The sequence below is a fragment of the Chiloscyllium plagiosum genome, unplaced genomic scaffold, assembly GCF_037043375.1.
Source record: "Chiloscyllium plagiosum isolate Xiang-an unplaced genomic scaffold, Cpla_swu_hap1 HiC_scaffold_27, whole genome shotgun sequence".
Taxonomy (NCBI): Eukaryota; Metazoa; Chordata; class Chondrichthyes; order Orectolobiformes; family Hemiscylliidae; genus Chiloscyllium; species Chiloscyllium plagiosum.
Window position 1 is genome coordinate 67,002,632 of NW_028270165.1, and position 27,491 is coordinate 67,030,122.

A 27,491-nucleotide genomic window follows, 5' to 3' on the forward strand; every position below is an offset into this window, starting at 1 on the left:
TACAGCGCCACCCTCTGCTGGCCGGCCAACGCCACTACACAGGAGATGCTGCAGCGTGAAAGCCATCTCGTGTATCATCAGAGAGAGAGAAAGAGAGCGACCAACTCACAGCAGCATACAGATACAGAAAGATAGCCATCTATATTGACACACAGACAGATACACACGACACTAACGCCCATACACTCCACACAGATGCAGGCACACGGATATGCACACACTGGTGAGATGATTGCAATTGTACTTCGGGTCCCTCAGCGTGAAAGATGTTTATATTGAGAAAATCTATGAGTTTCTTCTGCAATGTCGAATTGATTTATCTTTGGGCTGTTTCCTGACATTGTACACATAAAATCGAACATTTGCTGGCAACTGTATTCAGGCACCTCTCAGCGAATTGTTTTTATAAGGAGACACGATGTATTTTCTTGCACTTTGTGCAATTTACATATCTATGTAATTTGTTGAGTCAGATTCTAAGTGACGGAAGAATTTAATATTTGAGGGGGTCAGGCCGACACTGGCTCTGTTCAACTCCTTCTGCTTATATCACAGGGGCAAGATCGATTGAACAAAATTTCTACAAGCGCAGGGTTTTGAAGAAGAAAGTGTGTTGCTGGAAAAGCGCAGCAGGTCAGGCAGCATCCAAGGAGCAGGAGAATCGACGTTTCAGGCATGAGCCCTTCTTCAGCAATCATTCCTGAAGAAGGGCTCATGCCCGAAACGTCGATTCTCATCCTCCTTGGATGCTGCCTAACCTGCAGCACTTTTCCAGCAATGCATTTTCAGCTCTGATCTGCAGCATCTGCAGTCCTCACTTTCTCCTTGAAGAAGAGAGTATCATTGTAACCTGGGAAATTCACAAGCTTGAATGCTTTATCCAAGAAAAAATATCTGCTCCTTATGGACTGGTATTGGTTAACATTGTCTCACTTGGAATACAAAAGGAGGACAGGGTTGGGGGAGGGAGTAGAGAGAGAAAGCGAGAGAACTTCCAAGCCTTTCACTCAAGCAGTTTTTAGTTTATTGTTTCATTCAAACTTCCCTTCTGGAAAAAGTATATTTCATTGCAGGCCGGTACAGACACACTGGTACAAACACAACAAAAAGCAAAGACACACACATGGAAACTCGCATCAACATGACCATCAGTGTTCTATCACTTTGAACAAAAGGCATGACTGAGAGAAAGTGGGGAATGGCTAAACCCTATTTCAACAGATTCAACATCTACAATAAACAGAGACTCCACTGCACAGAGACACAGTCACAGATATCGTCTCCGGATGTGCTCACTTTTTTTTTTATCTCTGTCTCTACCTTTTAGTTCTGTCTTTCTCACACACCACTCCCTTATTTACACCTTAAAATATTACCCTACACATTTCTGACTCTCAAACATGCCGTGTCTCAATTCATAGCCTTCTGAACTTTCCTCCTTTCTGCCCGTTCAAAATGAACATCTCAACACCCCCACCCCCCGCCCCCCCCCCCCCCACCCACCCAACCCCGACCACCAACCCACACCAAAATTTTGCTTCCACAACTTTGTGCCCTTCGCAACTTTGGCGATCCACACCAAACATGCCCCTTCAAACAGAGCATGCAACACACCCTTTGTAGTGTCCCACACCTGCACGCTGCTGTTTCAATGGTAGCCTCAACAACGTCTCCATGTCACTTCAGTGGTGCGGCAACCAGAACTGTGTGTCATCTTCCAAATATGGCCTAATTAAAGTTCGACAACATGCAACCTGACTGCATAAAAAAATATGCGATGTATTTCCCGACTAATGCAGGAAACTTTGTCATGTGCCTCCTTGCTAACCTGACCCACCTGCGTTGCTACTTTTACAGAAAATAAGATTGTAAGCCACGATCCTTCTGTATGTTAACTTTCCAAGTTCCCTTCCATTTCCTCTGTACTTCCCTCCTGCAATCAACTTTCCAACGTACTGGCCGAAGCACAAATATTCTCATATTCAGAGATGCAGTTGCACAAGCACAGCTAATTACAACCACTCTCACTTACTCACTGACACTCACACACATACACTCGGCACTGACATCAACAAACTGACTCAGAATCCCAAAACAAACTTGTAATCACTGCATTTTTATTGATGAATTGTGTCCTACATTTTGCAACATCACTTTCAGAAATATTCCCAGTTCATGGACAGAACATTTCATTCAATAAACAACAAAACAGCACTTCATAGAATTCTTTGGCTTGACAAGTTTAAAAGCCTCCTTCATTCGGTATGAGAAAGCAAAGCAATTTCACATAAAATTTCCTCAATACCTCATTGACAAGCCACAGGACCATCGTCCACTATTGTGACTTCAAAAATCCACACTGAGAAATGAATTACGTAATGCATGCACACATCAAAAATAACTTCGATGTCCTCTGTTTATACCCACTTTTGACTCATTAAAACACACAACATGCAATTTTTCAGATATATTTCAAATGTATATATATATATATATATATATATATGTAAATATATACATTTCAATGCCAAAGTAAATGCTGCTGAATTACAACCAGTTGCAGCTTTTTTGAGAAAAATATTTTGCAGATTCAAAACGATAGTCGGCGACTTCTCGCAATATTAGGACGTCCCATGTTGAAATCGCTTCTAAAATCGACCTGAAATGACAAAGAAAATAATTTGAGTCCGCGCGTTGAAGTCGCCTCTGGTTCTATTTACAGCACATAAATGTACCAATCCCGAGCTGAAACTCTCACTCCATGGAGTAGGGACAAGACTAATTCTGCCTCAGCAAGGTCAGACTGATGACGGGCCATATTTGGAAGGCACATTGACATGTTTCTCTATCTGTGTGTTCAGCTGGATGCAAACGACAGCCTGGAAATTACTCTGAAGATTGGCAGAGATATGTGCAGCAAGTGATCACTGGGCCAATATTTATTCTACAATCAACAAGCTCACTGAAAATATTATAAATGATCATCGCCTCTGGTTTGTGCGAATATTGGCTGGGCAATATCCTAAATTATAGTAGTTATGAAATGTTCAAAAGTATATCATTGGCCATGCACGATTTTGCAGGTGAGATGTTGATTGAAATTGCAAGATAAACAAATATCTATGGTTTCTTTCGCACTCCTAAAACAATTTAATAGATCTCTGTGAAACAATAAAAGTTGCTTTCTTCATTAATTTAAACAATCCTAACGAAAGTATTCAATGTTTAACTCAAAAATAAATGTCAAGTTTCCCCTGATGATTTTCAACATTACATATTGCTCAAGATATTTCAGAATTTTGCAGAAAGCCGAGGCATCCCATTCTCTCCTCTGCATCAGAAACATTGGAATTCAGAGGGAAACGCAGCAATTATGGGTTTGATGCGAACGTTGTAAAATTTTGGATCGCACATCCAGTGTATGTCAACAGTGAAGGCGCCACCGATATGCGAGTTATCAGGGGAAGTCAGATGTATTTTCTGATTGCACAACAGAGTTAACATGGCAACGGCTGTATCATAGTTCTATCGAATCATGCAGTGCACGGAAGTTCATTTGCCCATTCGTAATCAGAAACAAACAACGGGAATTGCTAGAAAAAAACCCAGCATGTCTGGACACATGTTTGGAGCACATCAAAGTTAAAGTTACAGGCCCGGTGACCCTTCTTCAAAGAAACATAGGACCTTGGTTGTCAGTGTGGTGACTGTTACATGTTACAGGAGGGTTCTCACAACAGTAATTAAACAACTCTCTGTGAAAAAGGAGAGAAGGTGAAGAATAATGAAAGCGGATAACTGGGAATACAAGGAACATTGGAGCAGTTTTTCTTTTCCAAAATGCCATTCGAAACACTAAAATGGTTAAGCAGCTGATCAGCTAGTCTGGGTTTCAAAGGCAACCGTGAGTTATTGGCATTTTTAATGTTCAGCTTAAGGAGACGTATTCTTCTTCGGGAATGGGTGTGAGTGCAGCTCCTGAAAACAGCCACATCTCTTTGCACATTACAAGTAAAGGTCCGAGGCTCTGTATTCCCTGTGAGCTACAAGAACTAAATCATTCAAACTGTTGAGCACATAAAACCCCATCTTTCATATTTTCCATACAGCCAGTTGATGACGCATTGAAACAGCAATTTTATAGATTTGTAATTACAAAATTGGGTGAAGATCAGCGATTCGAAGAACTGACAAAACGCAGTGTATCATGAATAGCATCGAATTCATTTTTTAAAGACGGTTCTTCATGCTATTGAAATAAAAATCGTTCTCCAATAATACATTGCTTTCTCAGTGACAAGGTGTGGAAATGAGGCACAGGTTTGGACGTTGTTCTTGGATTTTCAGCAAATATAATATTATCATGGAATGGAAAGGAATTATGGCAGTGTGAATGCACAGAAAGGTGGTTAAAGATGTGAGTATCTGTTATTCAACTCACCGAGTGAACAAAGACCACTGTCATCATCTGTAAGTGTGAGGGGTTCATCAGGATCACTGTCCAATTGTAACTTTCCATCATGACAGTCTGCATCTTCAGTCTCAACATCGTCATACTCACCACGAATTCGACCTGGAGAGAAAGATGAGCATCACTGATACAAATTGAAATACACAACAACGATAACTAGAAAACGCGACGAATGTCTCAGATAAGGCAAGTGCTGGAAACTGAGACCAGAAGAGTTAGGTCAAAATTCTGAAGTTACGGAATGAGCAGAGTTGGTGCAACTTAGGATTGTTTTCTCTGGAAATGAGAAGGTGAAATGTTATCTGATTGAATTATTCAAAATAATAACCCGGATAAGATAGGCAACATAAAGTAAACTACTTCAACTGATTAGACTATTTTAGCTCGAGGTGTTATACACAGAATTAATGCCAGACCGTTCAGAGAAGATGTCAAGAAAGGATAAAGCTGTACAGGGTTTGGAAATATATTTCCCAAAAATTAGCGCATGTCTGATCAATTCTTAATTTTATATGTGGCCGAGATTATTGTTGATCAAAGGTATTTATGGACATGCTTCAAAGGCAGGGAGCTGGATTTAGGCCACACTATAGTTTGGAATTATCTCATTGAAAGGAGGAAGAGTTACGAAGGGCTGAGAGACCTACCGCTGTATCTATCTTGCAATTGATTGACTTGGAGCTGAGCATGCAGAGTCGCTGGCATGCCTGCGATGAGTCATGAAATGATGACGACTGTAGTTGGGGAAGACAAGAAGGAACATCTCTCTATGGTGGAGAGATCAATGACCAAAGGCCATACATTTCAGAGAAGTGATGGGAGAAGTAAACAGGAAATCTACGACTCTCTGCCAGGAAGGGTGAGAGAGGCAAAACGCGCTCAAAAAAGTATTCAGTGATGCACTTGCAATGTCAAGACATACAAGGCTGTGGGCCAAGGTGTGCTGTAAAAATGCGATTAGAATGATAACCTGGTTGTTTTTGTAATGTTCAGCTTAAGGAGACGTATTCTTCTTCGGGAATGGGTGTGAGTGCAGTTCCTGAAAGCAACGACATCGAACGCACATCTCTTTGAACATTACAAGTAGAGGTCATAGGCTCTATAATCTCTGTGAGCAACAAGACAGCCGGACAGATCATGCCCATGATCATGTGGTATCAAAACAGCGATTTTCTCTTTAACCAACATTCCAGTGGTCACACTACCTTGTGAGGGTTGCAATCGTTAAGTTTTGGACAGCTTAGAGGGTGTAGGACGAAAATTAATTGACAGAAAGTGATGCTATACACACCTGGAATGCTGTTGGATTTCACCTCAAGATTTTCAGATCCGGGATTATTGTCGGTCAAGTTGTGGCTGGTGTAGTATTCAATGCGATTGAGTGAGTCAATGGAAGCATAAATTACTAAAAATAAAAATGGAGAGTTATTTTCAAACTCGAATTCCAAGAGAAGCCATGACCAATAAGATTTAGAATGAGGCAAATATTCTTCAACCAGAGGCTTGCGAATCGATGGAACACAGATGGCTATTGAGGCCAATCAGTGTGTATTTAAAACAGAAATACAAAGGTTATTGGTTAATAAGGGGATAAAAACATCCAAGGAGAAGGCAAATCAAAGTGGTTGAGAACCACATCAGCCCTTATTGAATGGCAGAATAGACTCGATGAGCCAAATGATCTAATCCTGATCCTGTATGTCGTAGACTTATGAACTGTAGTTGAAGGTTTTATGTTATTAATTGTAGGGTGACAACAGAAAGTATTGTTCTTTAATCGTGCCTGTATAAATATCTGGAATAATGTCAAGTGAACCCACTGCGGGAAGGAATATGATAAAAGAACTAAGAGCAGGAGTACTCCATCTGACCGTTCCAGCCAGTTCCGCCGTTCAATAAGATCATAACTGACCTTTTCGTGGCTTCAGTTCGACTTACTCACGATTTTAACGTTCAAAACATTATTCACCCCAGTTCTAAAGACATCTGATGAGGCAGGGAATTCCATAAATTCTCAATCCTGTGGGTGAAAATGTTCCTCCTCAATTTAGTCCTAAATCTGCTATCTGTACTTTTCAGGCCATGTCCGTTCAAATAATAGTCATGTATAATTTTATTCCAACCAAAATGGATAATTTCACATTTATCATCTACCAGACATTTTCTTTCCATTCATTTACACTGTATCTGAACACCTGCAAAGTTTCAGAGTCATATGCACACTTTCAGCACCACTCATCTTCTGTGATTCATCATATTTGTTTATACATTGATTCCTCAATTTTGCTTCCGCTCTTTGGTGCTGTGTAATCCATACTTACTGCAAAAGTTATGTTATTTTAAAATCAATGACGAATTGATTAGTTGTCCACCCATCTGAAGGGGTCAGAGTGGAACCAGGGTAGAAGTGAAATTGATAGTTCTGTTTGCATTTTCAAATACATGCCAGAAATAATCTATCAGGAATGTCGGCCAGTGGGAATTATCATATTGAAATTCTTCATCTCACGAAATGCGGACAGAGACACAGTTAATGAGATAGCTTCCCACACACGACGACTGTGTTTTAACTAATAATCATGTTCATTCAGTCATTGATCATGGAAGACTGCAAATTAAATGGAAGCTATACTTATCCAGTCATGATTCACGATACAATAGGAAATATATACCTGGTCCATGTTTGTGATCCGTCCTCTTGCCAGGGGGAATATTCTCAATTTCTTCATAAATTCCTTGGTACAAACCAAGGCGTGAGCCTCTGCCACCAAGGTAAAGTTCTGTTGAATACACAATAGACTGGTCAGCATTTGTAGCTGAACACTCGCAGAAACAAGGTGTTTATATCTGAAGAACCAGGGGAGAGAAGAACGAGTTCACACAATGCTGTAGATTAGAATCTTCACACAACGTTAACTGATCGCTGAAGGGAGAACATATTGGAAAAACAAGTGAACAGGCCATGATTAATTTCCATGTCACATCAGTTACCGAACCTAGTATGTTAAGCAGAAAGAGCGATACGTTCTTGTTGGTATAAATTTGGGTATTTTGTTCTAATTTTGCTGATTCAAATATCTATTCAAGAAAATTCTCAGCATGCAATGGTGCATGTGATTGAAAATGTTGAGTGCAGAAAATGAAACTCTTTAATGCAATGAAAAAAACGAAATTGCTAATAACCTATATTTTTTTAAAAAACTTGATACCATTGAGGAGATTACAAATTAATGTTCAACATACTGTGGTGCTAACAAACAAGATTGATAATAATGTTGTTAGAATTGGACTACTTTCATTAAACAATTGCATAATTATGACAATTAGTTAAAAATCAAAACGTGAGACGAATGAAATAAGGTGCACCTTGATGACATTGATCGTGATAGACTAAGTGCCTAGTTTTTATGGCTATATGTAAAGGAAAATTAAGAGCATGTGAAAGGATAGAAAATGATTGTTATTAATGTTGATTGTCATTGCCAACTCGTGGAAAATGGTTCCCAAGCAAACGCTTTTAAATTATTGTGCAAAGTACAGAAGTGTCATTTGCTCAGTCAAGGGAAGCCAATTGTTGCCTAACTGGAAGTTCCCTTAAAAGGACCCTTAATCCTCTCAATGATCTTGGGTTGTGGTAGCAGCACCCAGACACTGAAGAACCATAAATAATAGTAACTAATGAAGAAATATTTAGAGGCAGTCTGCAAATAACTCAATGAAACGGAGACATATTGCTGCCGTCATTAACCTGCTCTGGAATGTCATGTATATGTTAACTGAAAGATAAGAAAGTGCAGTCATTATATTTCTTTCCCAATGATAATGACTGGAGCAACTCCACATTATACGTTAATTCAGTTTCTCTCCAAATATATTGAGCGACTTGATGCATACTTCACATAGTTAGAATATTCTTTTAACTGCTATTTACAGTTTTGATGCATTTATCTGAGTGTTTATTAAAACTTAGCGTTTCATTGGGCAAAGTCCCTCGAAGAAAACAAACAGCCAAGAAGTGCCGCACAATCGTGACCATCTCAGTCAAATGCTCGAAAAGTGCAATAAAAACGTACAGCCCCGAGAACATATGCAACAGTGAAAGTGACGCAGTGTTAGTTCAGTCGGTAGATATGATGCTTACCTTTCATTTGCAATTTTCTCTGCATGACCACCAATAATGCGACCAACTCACAGATTAACAAGACTCCCAAAGATGAACAGACGACAACAGGCATGGAAATAGACGGGCTTTCCTGCCCTTAAAGGAGGGAGTACAAATGGGTTTAGCATAGTTAAGGTCTGCCATGGAAAATTGTAAATAATCATCATTAAGGAAACAATGGCACTGGCGAACGCGAACACAAATACTAATAAGAGTATCAGTCATAAATACCCGCAGGTGGAGGTGAAGGGGAGACCGTCACCAACTCGGATCCTGTGGAACAGAAAGTACGAATAATTATGAAGGGAAATGTAACTTAGGAAATCAAATAGTTGCCCTGATTTTTAACATTAATGGCGCACGTCAGTCAGCATCAATCTTACCAGAACACTTTACACTGGCAATTTCCTTGTGGTTACACTTGCTTTTAGCTGGAGCTGCGGAGAGACAGTCCAACAGAGAGAATTCTCTTCCCTTACACTTCACATCATTCTGCCAGATAACATCTTTCACCTGGGAGAGAGCGGCCTCATCTCGGGCTGATAGAGCGAAGCCACATCCCAGCTCTCTGCAGACAACATTAGCATCAGTTATATCCCAGGAATTGCCACACAACGTTCCCCAGCGTTTATCGCACATGATTTCCACTCTTCCAGAACAGTTGCTGCTTCCTCCATGCAAGTGCACACTGTCTTGCGTATCTGTGGTACAGAACTGATTATTATTGAATGCAGTACAAAGCAGAATCTCCAAGAATTCGCACATAGAGAAAGAAGACGCACCTAATTGTTGATGGCAGTAAGCTGAACTGAGGGTCTGCTCCTTTGTCACATTGCTCTCTGTTGGAATGAGAAAGATGCTCAGTCTATTGGGAATTCATGTTTGAGTATGACCCGAACATTGAGAAGGCTTGTCATCTTACCTGAACAAACTACACCAGCATCTTCCCGGTGTTGACAGTCGTGTTGACCCCACGGATCTGTGTGACATTGCCACAGTGTCGACTCGTGTGACAGACACTCCATCTCATCGAGCCAAATAGTTCCCGTTCCTGCTCCGAATGATTGAGCGTCGTATTCAAGATTCTGGAACTCACCACAGTGCAGCTGTTTACAAATCACTTTGGCAACGTGTGGATCCAATGTGTCTGAACACACTGTTCCCCAGGTCCCATTGTAGAACACCTCCACTCTTCCCTCACAGCGATGCTTTCCATTCACCAGCCGCAGCTCCTTGTGTTCTGTTCAAACAATAACACATATCCAGATTGTTAGATTGTCCATATCGCTGGTGTGCCCTGTGATTGCCGAAACGAGCAGGATGCATGATATGAACAAAGGGAATTGCTGGAGAAACTCAACAGAATCTGTGAAGAGAGAAAGCACAGACAAATCTTCAGGTCCAGTGACGCGTATTCTGAATTGAGGAAGTGTCACTGGACATGAAACGTTGTCTCTTTGTCTCGACGGATGCTGCCAGACATATGAGTTTTTCCAGAAATTTTCCTTTTTTGTTTTAGATTCGCTGCATCCGCGGATCGTTGTGTTCAGTTTTCTTCATGACACATATTGCAATGAAAAAAGGAGTGAGCCAAATGTGCATCGTGCATGGAGTTTAGAAGGACTTGGCCAAGGCACTACTCGAATCTGGCGAACTGTTTGAGAACCCGAAATGGTCGAGAAGCAGAAACTGACAGAAAACAGAAAGCCTGTGTTAAAAGTAAATTGTCCACTTTGCAGAAGTGACGGTCCACTGGAACGGGTTCTGATATCATGGCTGTTCAATTATATATATATATAGATAGATATGCAATCAATTTTAATTTTGAATCATCAGGGAAGTTTCAAACTGCTCAGTTGGAAGCAAATTACGGAATATTTTTACTGTGCTGAAAAATCATGAAAAACGCAAGTGTACAGTAATAAACAGGCAGTACAGGTCAGATACAATTGTACAGGAGCTGTGTCTGATACAGTGAAATCTGCTCGGAAAAATAAAGAAAAAAAATCACTCCTTCATTGTCGAGTCACAAATAGTTCGATAGACACACGAACAGGTCTCATATTTCTGGTGGCTCGATACAAAAGTAAAGATCATAAATTTTGGAATTAATTTTTAGTAAACCCTTTATGACAATCAGGACAATATTGGCATCCACTTGTAGTAGTGACAACAGATCAAAAATGACACTTTTCAGACAAACGTGTCTTGTATCAATAGAAGGTGAAAAAAACTGACAGAAAAGCAAGTTTAGATTAGAGAAACGAATTGTTCTTTCACTTTTTGTGTACATGTAAATGTCAGAGATCGTTTCTTTAAATTACTGCCGCTGCTCTACATTCCTTCGAATTCTGTGAACATATGTCAGCATGACGTCTCACCTACAACATTCGAGCAAAGTAAAAGCATTGAAGAATGGCCTCACCCGAGCACATAATTCTCACATCCTCTTTATGAGAACAGTCGTCCTGGTGACCCAATGGGACTGAAGGACATTCCCAGAGAAATGATTCGTTTCCAAAACACTTCACGTCCTTCCACCAAATGTGGCCTGAGCCCGGTCCAGAGGAGGAAGGGAGTGTCATATCCAGTGCTTTTCCACAACCCAGTTGTTTACAAACGACTTCAGCGTCTACCACATCCCATGAATCATCACAAACTGAGCCCCATATTCCATTGTAGTAAATCTCCACTCGACCAGCACAAGGGCTTCCACCTTCTGACATCCTTAACTGAAAGTGATCTGTGAAATAATTGCACATTCAACGCACATTCCCTTCATCACTCAGGGCAACATAGTGTATAGATACAGGAAAGAACGTTTTAAATGTTCTCATGAGAAGTACTTATTGTGCTGAAACATAATTTCTTACAAAATTAATCGATCAAGTGTAACCTTTTAGCAAGAATGGACAGCACATAAATGTTTCAAAATATCTTATTGCACCTGGTACTGCCAGGTTCAGTTTCCCTTTCTATATTGAACATTCCGTGAAATATTTTGCAGACAGTTGCATTTGTGCTTTCTCTATCCTGTCACTCCGTTTATGTCTGTCCACGAGTTACTTTCTCTCATGCTCAACCTATTTTATAGTGCACATAACTGTACGTTCGTCCAATATAAATACCGTCTCAGCTTTCATTCATCAGCGCACATGAGAATACTATACCTTACGAGAATATAACTGAAAGACAACATATATCTTAGGATGACAGCAATAGCACTTTAAGTAGTTGTAGAAGTGTAAATACTGAAAGGGGACGAAAAGTCATTTCAGGTTATTATCACGTGTACTTAGATACAAAGGTCCAGAAATAATTCACAGAATCACAGATTTAAGAAGTCTTCAGCACAGAGAAAGAACCTTCGGCCCACCAATTCTGTTTCTGTCAAAAACAAGCTCCTAAATATTTTAATCTCATTTTCCAGCACTTGGGTTCGTCCTTAACTCCTTCGCATCACAAGTGCACATCTAAATATATCTTAGATTTCCCTAACGTTTCTGCCTGTACCACATTTACAGGCACTGAGTTCCAGACTACTCCCCCGCCCCAAGTGGATGAAAAAGAATATCCTCCGGTCCCTCTGAACCTTCTGTCCATCACCTTAACTCTATGCCACAAGGTAAGCAATTCCATAACATAGAGGAAAGATTCCTTCTTGCTTATGATACACCTCAATCCCGCGCTTACTCAGTCGCCTCTGTTCAAAGGAAATGAATCCAAATCTGGCCAAGTTGTCTTCATAGCTAAATGTTGTTCATCTCAAGAAAATCTCTCATACGTGCATTGTCTCCATTACTGTCAAATGCATCCTCTGATGTGGATTCCTTAACTGCACACAGTTTTCTGCTCTGGTCTAAATCATGCTTCTTGCAGTTTGAGAATAAACTTTTTCGCCTTAAAACACTGTCTTCAGCTTCTAACGAACCATTTTATGATCTTTATAGAGGAAAAGTGAAGCTTCCATCAGGTCAACAGCATAACAGCTATTTGTTAGTTATTCTGCACAATGGAATTTTTGACAACTTGTGCGCTGGACCTGACACGAGAGGAGACCTTCCCTGAGCTCACTGCTTGCAAACTGCTTTTCTGATTGATGGCAAGTCACACAGTTGCTTATAATTACCGCACAGCATTCCCCTAACTTTAGTTCCAATGCTGTTGCAATGTCCCCGGTTGTAATTCGAGATGAGTACTTAACACACAATCACCAAGAAGCCATTGCCTCGACATTTCAATGATCATGAAAGCGTTCCTTCAGGGTCTCATCACCATCCCGAGCTACATAACGCACAACGACTCCCAAAATATTATATAATTGCAGTGCGGTGAGTTCGCATGTGAAACATCTCAAGACACTTGTTTTGTATGGAATCCGTCTCTCGTGCATTATCTGCAAAATTCAAACTGCGCTTTCAGTCTCTGCAATGCTGCACGAGATCAGAAGATTCTCAGAGAAGATAAAAAGCTCTACTAATTGAAAGAAAAGCGATCATTTCAAGTAATGGAGTCCTAGACATATCCAGGACAAAAACAAATCCTTCAGTCCAACTCCTCCATGTCAATCATATATTCTAAATTAATCCACTCCCATTTAACAACATTCCGCGCACATATCTCTAAACCTTTCCTATTTATTCACAAATCCAGATGCCTTTTAAATGTTGTAACCGTACTATCCTCCAACACCTCACTGTCAAGATATTTCATACGTACAGCCTCTTTTGTGACAAACATTGTCCCTCAGTTCCATTAGAAATCATCTCCTCTTAATTGTAACCTCTGCCCTCCAGATTCGGATTTCACTATCCTGGGGACAATGCCTTGTCTATTCACCTTATGCATGCCCCTCCTGATATAATAAACTTCTGTCAGGTCTCCCTTCAACCTCCGACCATCCAGGGAAAAACACCCAGTCTGTTTATCTTCTCCATATAAGTCAATCCTTCCAACTCTGATAACATCACTGCAATTTTTTTCTGAATCCTTTCAAGTTTACCAGCATTGTTCTTCTAAAAGGGTGGCCAGAATGATACACATAATTCCAAAAGTGGCCAGCCAATGTACAGCCACAGCATGACTTTCGAACTCTTATATTCAATGGCACGGATCAATGAATGTAAGAGTACCAATCACCTTCTTCACTGCACTGTCTCTCCATGCCTCCATTTACAATGCACTTAGAGTCTGCACACCGAGGTCTCATTGTTTGGCAACAATCCCCAGGACCTTACCATTAAAAGTATAAATCCTCCTCGGATTTTACTTATAAAAAGCCTCACCCCATATTTATTTAAATTAAACTCCATCTCCCACTCCTCGGCATTTTTGCCTGTCTGATCAATATCTGTTTATAATCATTCTCATCAAAATTTCAAATCGCAACGCCAACGTCACTCTCACAAAATTAGAAATTGCTGGTGAAATGCAGGAGGTTTACTGGCCTCTTTGGGAAGTGGTGTTAGCATTTCAAGTCGAGTGACTCTTTATCAGAACTAACGCATTCTTTGTGCACGTGTGTCAACTTTACTTTTGGGTTAAGAAACTGTAATTAGATTAGATTACTTAGAGTGTGGAAACAGGCCCTTCGGCCCAACAAGTCCACAACGACCCTCCGAAGAGCAACCCACACAGACCCATTCCCCTACATTTACCCCTTCACCTAACACTACAAGCAATTTAACTTGGCCTATACCGCACATCTTTGGACGGTGAGAGGAAACCGGAGCACCCAGAGTGAACTAACGCAGAAACGGGGAGAATGTGCAAACCACTCAGACAGTTCCCTGAGGCGGGAATTGAACCCGGGTTTCTGGTACTGTGAGCTGTAGTGCTTACCACTGTGCCAGCGAGCCGCCCCTTAAGACTAGATTAAATTCCCTACATTGTGGAAAGTGGCCCTTTGGACCAACCAGTCCACACCGACCCTCTCAAATTTAACCCATCCAGACCCATTATCCTCGGACTAATGCAAATAACAATCTGCGCAATTTAGCATAGCCAATTCACCTGACCTGCCACGTAATGCTTGTATCTGACACAAAAATGGTGTTAATTTCTCATATTCATCCATCTGCACCCGCCGCCCACCTCAGGTCTGCTGATATCCGAGCGATGAATAAATGGTTCGAGTGACACTGACAAGCCAGTGGTGTACATTCTCAATTTACTCAGCAGATGAATATTTGGCTTGATATATCTGAGCTGGTTTAAATGTGAAGAGTCTACGTACCTGAACAGAGGACCCCTACGCTACTGCCTTCGATGTCAGACGAATTCAATGTGTTGGAGATCCTGCAGTCCTGGAGCTGTGATTCATGTCCATGACATTGGACAACATGTACCCACGAATCACCATCACTCTCCCCGTACTTTGAAGAATTATATATTTCTAAGGCATAACCGCATCCCAGCTGTCTGTAGACAACGTTGGCATCATTCTGATCCCACACGGTGTCATGCACTCCGCCCCAGCTTCCATGAGAGTAAACTTCAACTCGGCCATCACAGCGGCTTTCTCCATTCACTAGTCTTAGCGCCCAATTTTCATCTGTAAAATAAGAGTTACTGAGAACAGCGATTGAAATGAACACAGATATTCGAGAACTGACAATCACAGGAAAATGTATGATTTGCAATCATAAAGATATTTTGTCCATTTACTTTTTCAAATACTTTCATCATGTCATTACATTTCTTCTGAAAAAAAATTGAGAGAGGCGTGGAAATAAAAGTGCTGCTATTCTGGCATTCGTTGAAAATAAAGTCTCGTCTTTAGCTAGCGACCTCATTCATTCAGGCCGACTGTCAGTCTGCAGATGCTACTCGTAGGCTTTGACCATTTATATGTTGCCACTACTCTCATGGTTGACGGCAGAGCATGTTGCACTGAGCAAATAACCCGCAACATGACTGAGACAACGGTTAAGAAGATAATGGAAATTGAGGAACAAGTCTGTTTGAGAATTATGACATTCAAAACACTTGTGAAAAGTTGGGATAGCTCATAAATTTTAAAATGTGATACTGTCACTTACTAACGTAACTGCCAATATTCACCATTTTATTTTGAAAATTGTTTCCACGCTATTGATACGTCAAAATCTTTTATTAGAAGTTATGAATACATCTGATTTCTGCAGTGCCATTTGTGCAGATTCTGATATTCCCTGCCAGGAGTTGAGGGCAGAATGTCATGTCATAAAAATGTTGACACGAGTAATTCAGATGCTTTATGCATTCTCTGGAGGAATGTTGGAAAATTTATGCTCTGGAATTGGAGCCCAGTTTCAGCTCGTGAACAGGGAAACTATGAAGAAATATTGAAAACAAAACTCATGCAGCCCCTCATGTTTGTCAGGAAATCAAATCTGGTTTCCACATGTGATCTGCCCGATAAGGTCTTCAGGCTCATAAAAGAGTGACAAAATCACAATTAAAGGCCTGTAAAACCAACTTAGTTAAAATGAAATCAGGCATCAGCACCAATCCTGGCCTCACCAGTTACATCTCCGTTCCCTGAAAGACTAAGTATCAGAATAATTATTGTTTAAATGTTCGTGAAATATTCCAAATCTGAAACAGTACAGAGAGTTTAGATGCACTAACACAATTGGTAACCCAGGCGGAATTGATGCATTATTGGAGAGACAGGGGATTGACATTTGAAGAATGCGGCAGTTATATGCAAAGATTTAGGAAATTAATTATCATCTTGGATGGCATTCACAATTTTTTAAAAAAGATAATGTACATTTAATACAAATTAACTTCCGAAAACTCAAGTGTCGTATCTCAGAACATCATTGTGCCAAATCAAACATGGCCTCTTGATTTGCAAAGTGGAGGTAGAAATTAAGACCTGGTGGTGCTGAGAGTGCCCGAAATTCCAGAATGGCAGCTGGTAAAGATCAAACTGAGTTAATAGTCTGGAACGGAAAGTTAGTCTTAGCGATGGTGACAGTCAAACGATCATCAATTCTCCTTACAACTCATCTGGCTAATACTTTTCCTTATGGAAGGACATCTGCCGGTCTAACCTTTTCTGACTGACATATGACTGCGGATTATTAACCATATAGTTGAAAGGTAATGACTTCCTGAAGTGAACTAGTGCACCAGTTAAACGGAGATTAGTCACAAAAGGCCAACAGGCCATGGGCTCACCAGTGACATTCCATTAAGGTATAAATAAAATAATTCCAAACTTTAAGTACACAGAAACACTGTTTCGCAAAAGAGCAATTGCTATAAAAGACACACCCGAGCAGATGACATTGGCCATATTTCCATGTAAACAGTTGAAGCTTTCCCCATGAGAAACTGGACAATTCCACAGTCGTCGCTCGTTTCCGTTGCATTCATAGTTTTCCTTCCACACTGGTCGGGCTCCCCTCCCAAATCGAGCATCTCTCGGGATCGACTTTACAGACCCGCAAAAAAGGTGCTCACAGACCACATTGGCGTCTTGTAAGCCGAAGTAAACACCGCACAGCGTTCCCCACTGCTCTCCATGCAGGACCTCACTCGCCCAGAGCACCTGTTCTCCCCACCAACCAATCGGGGCCCATTGTTTCCTGTTTTGGATCAAATAAACAAACAAACGTTTGCAAATATTAACGCACTTGTACTTTAAGATGTTGAGCGTCCATGTGACCAAATCATGACCAGTGCATCAGATGCTGGCTGCAATATGCATGTTTCAAAAATATTAACCTTTATTCTCCCATCGAACCTACAGTAATGAAATCAATTATAACCTGTGAAAGTGTACCGTTTGGTAGAATGTGACATGGACTTCCCCGAATTTGCATTGAGATGCAGAGTCACACTTCAAAATTAGCCCCTGGTACCATGCATCAATGTTTTCAAACCATTATTCATGACATCTCCCAATTTCAGTAGAGCATGCAAAGAGAGCAGAATAGATAAGTAAATGACAGATGAAACATGAAGCAAAGAAGTTTGAGGCAGTATATTTTGGCAGCCTGGAAAATGACTTACAACGTGCATTTAGATGTTTTCACCTTTTCCCTCTTCATGTTGTGAATAAGTGCACTTTGACAGAAGTGCTGGAGCTTCAAAAGCTGAGATACATCAAGTTGACAGAATACTTGGTAGAGTAGTCAGCAATGCAACTTAAACTTAAATTTAAGAATAGAAGCATTTAGGGCAGAAAGAGAGAAATAATTCCTTTGCGTTTGGGAAGATAGGAAAACATTGTTTATAATTATGTGGAACACATAATTGACAAAGTGTGTCCTGGCTCTTGAGGAGATGCATACTCGAAGAGATACGCGAACAGGCTTCTATTTTCAACTAATATGTATTGGACAGGTTATGGATCATATTGAAGCGATGGAACTGGAACTGATAGAGGTGTACGAGAATATTTCTTGATGAACAAAGCAGCAAACGAATGAAATTGCTGGACCTGCCAATTGATCATCGAAAGAGTAACAGGCAATAATGTTACGATTTGGGACAAAAGGTGCACAGTATTACATATTGGAATGTAGTGAATCAGACAGTTGACAGTTGCATACCATGCAAAATTCAACGTGTTACGAAGGCAAGATAAATTTACAGCAACGTGAAAGTTCAGAGATTGAGAAGGGTCGCAAGTAAGGGACAGAACGGTGAATAAATTACCATGATAATATCTATCAGCCAACGAGTGTTTGTGAGCTGGAACTTCTTGCTGAAAAAGTTGTTGTCAAGAGTGATCTTCAATGATGTCATACAGTCTGTTAGTATTGTTATAAAATATAATCGGGTCAGGGAGATTCAGAAAATAAACAATTGTCTTGTCATAACTTTAATTGTCTGAGATTCACATCAATGTATCTGTATAGACCAACGATTCATATTATCCTCCATGAGCGACGTTTAGTCAACGTCGACGCTAAACTGTATTGACTGTGGACAGTTGAAGAAATGTCTTTCCCAATCCAAACGCAAACGTTTTAAAATGTTTAAATTTTCAATAATTTCGTGTAAATTTTACCTCATCACTCTTGTGCCAGAGAATATGAGAACCTTGAGGATTAGGTGAGATTTGTCACGGTCAAAGCAATGTCAGGAATGCCAGCGACATTACTCTTACACACATTAAGCGGAAATGTGTCTTTTTCTTTAGGTAAGCTTGTACTCACCAGAACATATCAGGGTGACATTGTTGTGTCCAGTGCAATCCTGGTGCGTGGTTGAAGACCGAGGGCACTTCCCCAGCTGAGTCTCATTGCCCATACATGTGAACACCTCAGTAGCCGTGAGGACAGCACTGCCTCCAGAATGCATCGAGCTTGAAACAGACACTGCGACTCCACAATGAAGCTGTGCACAGGCCACATTGGCGGTTTTCAAATCCCATTCAAGCCCACACATTGTTTTCCAGGTGTCACCGAACTGAACCTCCAGTCTTCCAAAGCATTGGGAATTTTGTGGTAACAACCTCGGAGCTCTGTGATCTGAGATTTTTTTCAAAATCAGAGCAATTTTTAGCAACAGCGACTTAGATTATTTTCTGATAAACATAAATGTGATTAATTTTATGTCTGGCACATCTGGAAATAAATTGTTCCTGCAATCAGTTTGCTACCCTGTCGATCTCATTCATGTTCACCCACAACCCCGACCCTCAGCTAATCTGACAGAAAGCGACTTTCAATCTCGAGATAAATGGCACAAAGTGATTCTGCCAGTCAACTCAATGTCGAACGTCAGTATGCATTGGGTTGTAAATGTGATAATTCCTGCAGCGCAGTTCTCTCAATGTGGCTTCAAATGACCTCACAATCGACACCTATCCTGCCCCTTCACCGGATTGGAAACGGTAACAGGAATTCACCTCTCCCATTGTCTTCAAATGTTCACAAATTGCATTGTAACACCGAATAAATTGGGGGTTTTGTTAGTATCATGCTAATAATATTTGGATAGTTGTCGTTGTGTTATCGTATCCCTTTCTGGTTCCAGACAGCACTGACTAGTGATAAACCTACACAGAAATGGCAATAGATTTTTACCTGAACAGACGACACCAGCATCACTGTCGTGTGAGTAGCTGTAGTGACGCCATTCCTCTGATTGACACTCCTTCAGAGCGCGCTCGGTCCCGCTGCACTCAACTTTCCAGGTCACAATGGGTCCGGATCCTCGTCCAAAGTGAGCCCCGCCCGGGGCAGAGACCGCGGTCCCACAGTCCAGCTCCCGACACACAACAGCAGCATCTGGCAGGTCCCATTTATAATCAAGCACAGTTCCCCACTGCCCCTTGTAGTGAATCTCCACTCGGCCAGCGCAAGGACTGCCCCCATTCTCAAGTCTCAGCCTCACTGTCTCTGTAAATATAGAAGTGGTCACCAACGTGAACACTGCTTAATTGTAAAATATCGAATCATCGCCTGCATTCCCGGCTCACAACGCAACGGGAGTGAGGGCATGGCAAAAATGCAGGCTATCGCAATATAACTCAGGATACGTAATGTGGATGGAGAAGGGCGAATGGTCATTTGAAAAAAAATGATGCCGACTCACAGAGAGCGAGGGTCAGAGATCAATTTCTATGGAAACATATCCATAAACTGGCCAACATGAGAAGATTTTTATTTCTCATTCATGGGATGTGGGCACGCTGAATAGCGAGAAAAACACACTGATCCGCCCTGCGAACATCTGAAAATGAAACAGCATTTCGGTCTCCCAGGGCCAGAATTATTGTGGGATGTCCAGTCATGTGAGCATGATGTCACTGCTCAATTGTGAGTGAAATAATTTATATAAATTTCCGACAGCAGCACTGCGTGTGTAGGTGCATCTTCACAGTATCTCCATGTGTTGTCTCTCTATCTGAGAACGGCAGTGTGCGGAGGAACTGAGTTTTCACACTCTGCTCCCCTGAAATAAGAAACCTTCAGGAATAATGCATCCCCATTAGTTATGAACACACAGCTGTTCAACTTGCACATTAAGGCAAGGAGATCATCAGCACAAGTTTGTGTTTGAATGGAATCATCAGAATATAGGTTTTGCCTGTATATTAAAAAAAAGTGCAATTACCTTTACGATCGGCCTGAGTGTCGCCACGTCTGCCTGAAATAGGGGGATGAAAATTAAAGTGTTACAATTCAATTTAACACGTAGAAATAAATTGAACAAATGCAACAAATGCGGGCAATAATTATCGCTAGTTTGCCAAATAATCCTATTTTACACAGAGGATAGTGTGAGTAGGGAATAAGCTGCGAGTGGAAGTGATTGAGGTGGGAACATTAACAACGTGTAAAAGAGGTTCGGACAATCACATGGATAGGGACAGTAGAGAAGGATATGAGTCAAGTGCAGAGAAATAGGTTTTGTGTGGATTGACATTTTGGTTGACATGGAACAGTTTGGGGCAAAGGGTCTATCTCCGTGCTATGACTCTATATGATATCTGGAAATTTCACATCCTCATTTCATGCAATGCTGATAAAAGCAGGAAATATAATTACTGCAATTATCAATTATTGTCTGTTTTCTTCTAAAGTTAACCGAATTGTTTCCACACAGAGAGACACGCTGCCAACTCTCTGACTGGTCTACTCGTCACTGCATTTCCACCTTCCTCAACATTGTGATGATCGCCAAAAAGAGCGATAATGCTCCCCAGTTACCAAAGCTTTCAGCATTTTAGAAACTTTAGCGTATCAGCAATACTGAAATAAACAATGACTAACAGTGCTTCGTCAGCAACAAACTTCCGAAAGTGTTTTTTTTAAGTGCTTTCCAACTTTAATATTCGACTTTATTATGTTCCCCTATCTACATGGCGACAGTATCACGAGATTCACTCAACAACAATATCCAGCAGGAATTTTCCATTTCCCCAATTCTGGAACATGACGTTTTACGATGGATTGAAAGAGGCAGTTCAATATGTCACTGTCCACAAACCATTCCGTGATCACAACAGAGGAAGAAGGTCATTCGGTCCAAGGGGCCTGTGCTACCTCTTTGAACAAACTGCTTAACTTGTTCCAACCACGTTCAACTGCACTTGGGACAAGATGGTGATGAACACGTTATGTACTTTTTTTTTAAAGGAATATTCGAGTGTTTACTGAGTTGCCCTGTTATTGATGTTACTAACAATATATTATCCTCCTCTCCCAAGCCGACAGAGGAATCGAAATATATTTTCAATTTAAATTTTGTTACATTTTCTCCCAATGCGTGATATATTTTGATGATTTTTAGCTTCCTGAGAATACTATCCCATACATTTTTTCAAAAATTCGATAAGCCTTGAATTGCTTGTTTTGAATCTCAGAATAATTTCCTTAAAACTTTCAAGCAATCAGACAACACGGGTCATCTGTCCATGTGTTAATAGATGGTCGCTCACTGTGATTTATTCAGTCCGTGCCGTACAACCTCTCTCATGACCTGCATTCACCGACTTGACTGATCGTTCACCTCTTTATCATTCGTATGCAATATCCTTACAATGTAATGCTAAATCCTTATTGTTTTTTAATGTAATTTGTTGCAGGAAATGAACAGGAAAATTTTAAAAGAATGTCTTGCAGGTTGGCCCGTTCATCAGACGTTTGATGTTCCTTACTAACTGGAGAGTTTTAGAAAACAACAATTCCGGATCAGATCAGTGACACCATTGTGAACTCTCTCACTGATGTGAGAACTGATGCAAACTAAATCTACTGAAAGACTTTTCGTCGCGATTTCAGACAGATGTAACTATGGAATAAACTTGTCTGGTTTTGAACACGTATGTTGTCCTTTTGAACTACTTTTGAGAACATTTACTGTCTCACATGAAACACTACAGAGGACATAACTTTCAGCGTTGAATCAAGTGACAGTCGGTACAATTAGTGTCCTACACTTTTCACACCGATAAAAGAACATAAGAACTCGGAGCAAGAGTGGGCCATCTGGCCCATCAAGGCTGCGCCGCCATTCAATGAGATCCTTTCGTGGATTCAGTTATACTTACCCGCCTATCCTCCACAGCCCATAATTCCTGTACTGTTCAATAATCCATGTATCTTTGTTTTAAATGCATTCAACAGCAAGGTAGCCTCAACTCCTTCACTAGGCAGGGAATTCCACAGGCTCACAACAGAATTGGTGAAAAAGTAACTCTTCACCTCAGTCTGAAATCTCATTCTCCCTATTTTAAGGCGACATTCCCGGGTTCTAGTTTGACCCGCCAGTGGAATGAACCTCCACGCTGATATCATATCTACTCCCTTCATAATTGTATAAGTTTCTGTAGGAGTCAACACTCATTCTTCTAAATTCCAATGAGCGTAGTCCTCGTCTTCTCAAGCTCTCCTCACAGGCCAAACCTCTCTTCTCCAGAATCAATGCTGTGAACCTTCTCCGCTATCTCTCTAGTGCCAGTATATTACTCCTCTAACACTGAATACTGCCTCTTCAAACTGAATCGCTGTATTGAGAAAGAAGTCAAGTTGATTTTCAATCTGCTTCAGCCGGACATGAGGGACATGAACGTCACTTCTTCACTGTAGTGTTTATTTAGATTTCAATAAATAGTCATTTATTTGACTGATATTTTGTAATTTAATTAAATGTCAATCAAGGCAGGGAATATAAAGAAACAAAATTACTGATAGCAGCAAAAATGCAGAATACCTGTCCTTTTTGAACGCGAATGAAAACTGAACACAAATTAATTACTAAATTTAGAAACTAAATAATGCATTCACCTCCCATTTGATATGACTTTACTCATTCATTTTAAGAAAAAGTATCAATTCGACTTTACAGTCTACCCGAGTAGTAGAATTATGTCGAGAATAAAAAAAAAATGTCTTAGTAAAATTGAAAACCATGAGTTGAACATGGGTGCCTGGAAGTGATCCTTAGAACATAGAACATAGAAGAATACAGCGCAGTACAGGCCCTTGGGCCCTCGATGTTGCGCCGATCCAAGCCCACCCAAACTACACTAACCCACTATCCTCCATATACCTATCCAATGCCCTCTTAAATGCCCATAAAGAGGGAGAGTCCACCACTGTTACTGGCAGGGCATTCCATGAACTAACGACTCGCTGAGTGAAGAACCTACCCCTAACATCAGTCCTATATCTACCCCCCCTTAATTTAAAGCTATGCCCCCTTGTAATACCCGACTCAATACGCGGGAAAAGGTTCATACTGTCGACCCTATCTAACCCCCTAATCATCTTGTACACCTCAATCAAGTCACCCCTAAACCTTCTTTTCTCTAGTGAAAACAGCCCCAAGTGCCTCAGTCTTTCCTCATACGATTTTCCTTCCATACCAGGCAACATCCTGGTAAACCTCCTCTGCACCCGTTCCAATGCCTCCACATCCTTCCTATAGTATGGCGACCAAAACTGCACACAATATTCCAGATGCGGCCGTACCAGAGTCTTATACAACTGCATCATGACCTCAGGACTCCGGAACTCAATTCCTCTACCAATAAAAGCCAGTACGCCATATGCCTTCCTCACCGCACTATTTACCTGGGTGGCAACTTTCAGAGATCTGTGTACATGGACACCAAGATCCCTCTGCTCATCCACACTACCAAGTATCCGACCATTAGCCCAGTACCCCATCTTTTTGTTATTCTTCCCAAAGTGAATCACCTCGCACTTAGCTACATTGAATTCCATCTGCCACCTTTCTGCCCAGCTCTGCAGCTTCTCTATATCCTGCTGTAACCTGCTACATCCTTCCTCACTGTCAACAACTCCTCCGACTTTCGTATCATCCGCAAACTTGCTCACCCAACCTTCTAACCCCTCTTCCAGGTCATTTATAAAAATGACAAACAGCAATGGTCCCAAAACAGATCCTTGCGGAACACCGCTAGTGACGGCACTCCATGAAGAAACTTTGCCATCAACTACTACCCTCTGTCTTCTTCCATCCAGCCAATTCCTAATCCAAACCTCCAACTCACCCTCAATGCCATATCTCCGTATTTTCTGCAGTAGCCTACCATGGGGAACCTTATCAAACGCCTTACTAAAATCCATATATACCACATCTACCGCTTTCCCCTCATCAACCTCCTTCGTCACCTTTTCAAAGAATTCAATAAGGTTTGTGAGGCACGACTTGCCCTTCACAAAACCATGCTGACTATCCTTGATCACATTATTCCTATCTAGATGTGCATAAATCCTATCCCTTACAATTCTCTCTAAGACTTTGCCCACAACAGAAGTGAGACTCACCGGCCTATAGTTACTAGGGCTATCCCTACTCCCCTTTTTGAACAAGGGAACCACATTTGCTATCCTCCAGTCTTCTGGGACTACTCCTGTAGACAAAGAGGACATAAAAATCAAGGCCAATGGCTCTGCAATCTCCTCCCTTGCTTCCCAGAGAATCCTAGGATAAATGCCATCAGGCCCAGGGGACTTATCTATTTTCACCTTTTCCAGGATTTCCAACACCTCTTCTCTACATACCTCAAAGCCATCCATTCTACTTATTTGTGCCTCAGTATTCTCATCGACAACAATGCCCTGTTCCTGAGTGAATACTGAAGAAAAGTATTCATTCAGTGTCTCCCCAATCTCTTCCGCCTCCACACGCAACTTCCCCCTACTATCCTTGACTGGACCTATTCCTACCCTAGTCATTCTTTTATTCCTAACATACCTATAGAAAGCCTTAGGGTTTTCCCTAATCCTATCTACTAAGGACCTTTCATGTCCCCTCCTTGCTGCTTTTAGCTCTCTCTTCAGGTCCTTCCTGGCTACCCTATAACACTCAATCGCCCCAATTGAACCTTCACGTCTCATCTTGAGATAGGCCGCCCTCTTCCATTTAACAAGGGATTCCAATTCCTTATTAAACCACGGCTCCCTCGCACGACCCTTTCCTTCCTGCCTGACAGGTACATAATTATCAAGGACACTCAATAGTTGCCCCTTGAACAAGTTCCACATATCATTTACACTCTTGCCTTGGAGTCTACTTTTCCAAGCCACACATCCTAAGTCATGCCTCACCGCATCATAATTTCCCTTACCCCACCTATAATTCTTGCCCTGTAGTACACACTTATCCCTCTCCATCACGAGTGTAAAAATCACCGAATTATGGTCACTATCCCCAAAGTGTTCACCTACCTCTAATTCTAACACCTGGCCTGGTTCGTTACCCAGAACCAAATCCAGTATGGCCTCACCTCTTGTTGGCCTGTCTACATATTGTGTCAGGAAACTCTCCTGCACACATTGAACAAACACTGACCCATCTAACGAACTTGAGCTATAGCTTTCCCAATCAATATCAGGAAAGTTAAAGTCCCCCATAACAACCACCCTATTACTGTCACTCATCTCCTGAATCACCTTCCCAATCCTTTCTTCAATGATTCTAGGACTATTAGGAGGCCTGTAAAAGACTCCTAACAGGGTGACCTCACCTTTCCTATTCCTAACCTCAGCCCAAACTACCTCAGATGGCAAGTCCTCATCCATCGTCCTTTCCACCGCTGTAATACTATCTTTGACAAGCAATGCCACACCTCCCCCTCTTTTACCCCCACCTCTGACCCTACTAAAACATTTAAATCCCGGAACCTGCAACAGCCAATCCTGTCCCTGTTCTAGCCATCCTTGTATTTCTTCTTGACTAATATCGAATTTATAAAAGAGCAATAATGGATTAAGAAGTCTGCTATCCATTACTTCTGCAGGAGGTGAATATTGAAGTGGTTTATGCAACTTACAATTTCATATTTCATGCACTTCCCTAGTTGTTCAACAAAGATCTACAAAACATAATGATGGAGCCGATCACCATCTCGTGCTTTGTCATCTGATCCAAGAATGTTGTTACTTCTAGATTAGTAAATATGAGATTAAGCAATCCAATTTGTCCCACTGTTTCACAAATTGAGAAGTTTCAAAGCGCGAGATGAAACAAAATAGTGTACAAGTGATGCAGAACCAGAGTAAAATTACTTCTCTTTCAAATCTATTGTCTCATCTTAGGAGCCACTGAGACTGTTGATCTCGAAGGTACACAAAACTAAACTCAGAAATCTTTCTTTCAATGGTTCTGAGCAACCTCCGGAAATTTAGTTTTGCATCGGGCCCCAATCAAGTCTCCTTCAAGTCCTTTTAATAAAATTATATGCAACAGCGTCAGGAGTTCTGCCTCTGGTCGTCAAACTCACAACATAAACCATTTCACAAATTAAGCCAAAGCAATTGAGACACCAGGCTGCTGGCAGAAAAGAAAAGTGCATATGGAAAATCTGAAACAAATATGAAGAATGCTGGAGGAAAGCAACGCATGCGGAGAGAGGAACAGTGTTAAAGTTGCGACTCTGTTGGGACTCCTTATTTTCTATCCTTCTGTTCTGAGTGATCATATCAGACTCGAAACATTATCTGTGTTTCACTCTTCATTAATGTTGACAGATCTCCTGAGTTTATACAAAATTTTCCAAGTTTCTTTAAGGTATGAAGCTGTTATGCATACTGCGCAATGTTCATGTTAATAAATGTATAATCAACCTCCTTTCTTCATATATCAGCTAATAAAATAATGTTGAAAGTATTCACACATATAGAATGTGAAACCAAGTCTGAACGACTTCAACAGTGTTGATATGCATGTCTTTTTTTATCTTCTGCCATATACCTTAGGACAAAACAGACAGCAACTAAAATTTAAAGGAGATAATACCAGTTTGATCTTCTGGATATAAAATGCAATCCACTCTCAGTGTCACTGTACCCATTATATGGGTGTAAATGGATTGACCAAATACAGCACGTCAACACAATCTAGGCACACTAGTTACTCTAATCCAACATTTCGATC

At 41.0% G+C, this 27,491-nt stretch overlaps 2 protein-coding genes across 2 annotated transcripts in view; both read right to left on the minus strand.

Annotated features, from left to right (window-relative positions):
• Positions 1–11,374, minus strand: part of LOC148144526 (scavenger receptor cysteine-rich type 1 protein M130-like) — a 60,411-nt gene extending 49,037 nt beyond the window's left edge. Inside the window, exons 1-8 of the mRNA XM_087975380.1 lie at positions 11,059–11,374; positions 9,533–9,873; positions 9,017–9,347; positions 8,865–8,906; positions 8,613–8,729; positions 7,144–7,251; positions 5,763–5,876; positions 4,442–4,573 (exon numbers count right to left, since the gene is read on the minus strand). Coding sequence (XP_087831506.1) covers positions 4,442–4,573; positions 5,763–5,876; positions 7,144–7,251; positions 8,613–8,729; positions 8,865–8,906; positions 9,017–9,347; positions 9,533–9,873; positions 11,059–11,359 — 1,486 coding nt within the window. The 5' untranslated portion in view covers positions 11,360–11,374. The remainder of the gene's footprint in view (positions 1–4,441; positions 4,574–5,762; positions 5,877–7,143; positions 7,252–8,612; positions 8,730–8,864; positions 8,907–9,016; positions 9,348–9,532; positions 9,874–11,058) is intronic.
• Positions 11,375–11,837: 463 nt separating this feature from the next.
• Positions 11,838–27,491, minus strand: part of LOC148144527 (scavenger receptor cysteine-rich domain-containing protein DMBT1-like) — a 49,230-nt gene continuing 33,576 nt past the window's right edge. The window contains exons 13-16 of the mRNA XM_087975381.1: positions 20,697–20,729; positions 19,664–19,978; positions 14,869–15,186; positions 11,838–11,884 (exon numbers count right to left, since the gene is read on the minus strand). Coding sequence (XP_087831507.1) covers positions 11,838–11,884; positions 14,869–15,186; positions 19,664–19,978; positions 20,697–20,729 — 713 coding nt within the window. The remainder of the gene's footprint in view (positions 11,885–14,868; positions 15,187–19,663; positions 19,979–20,696; positions 20,730–27,491) is intronic.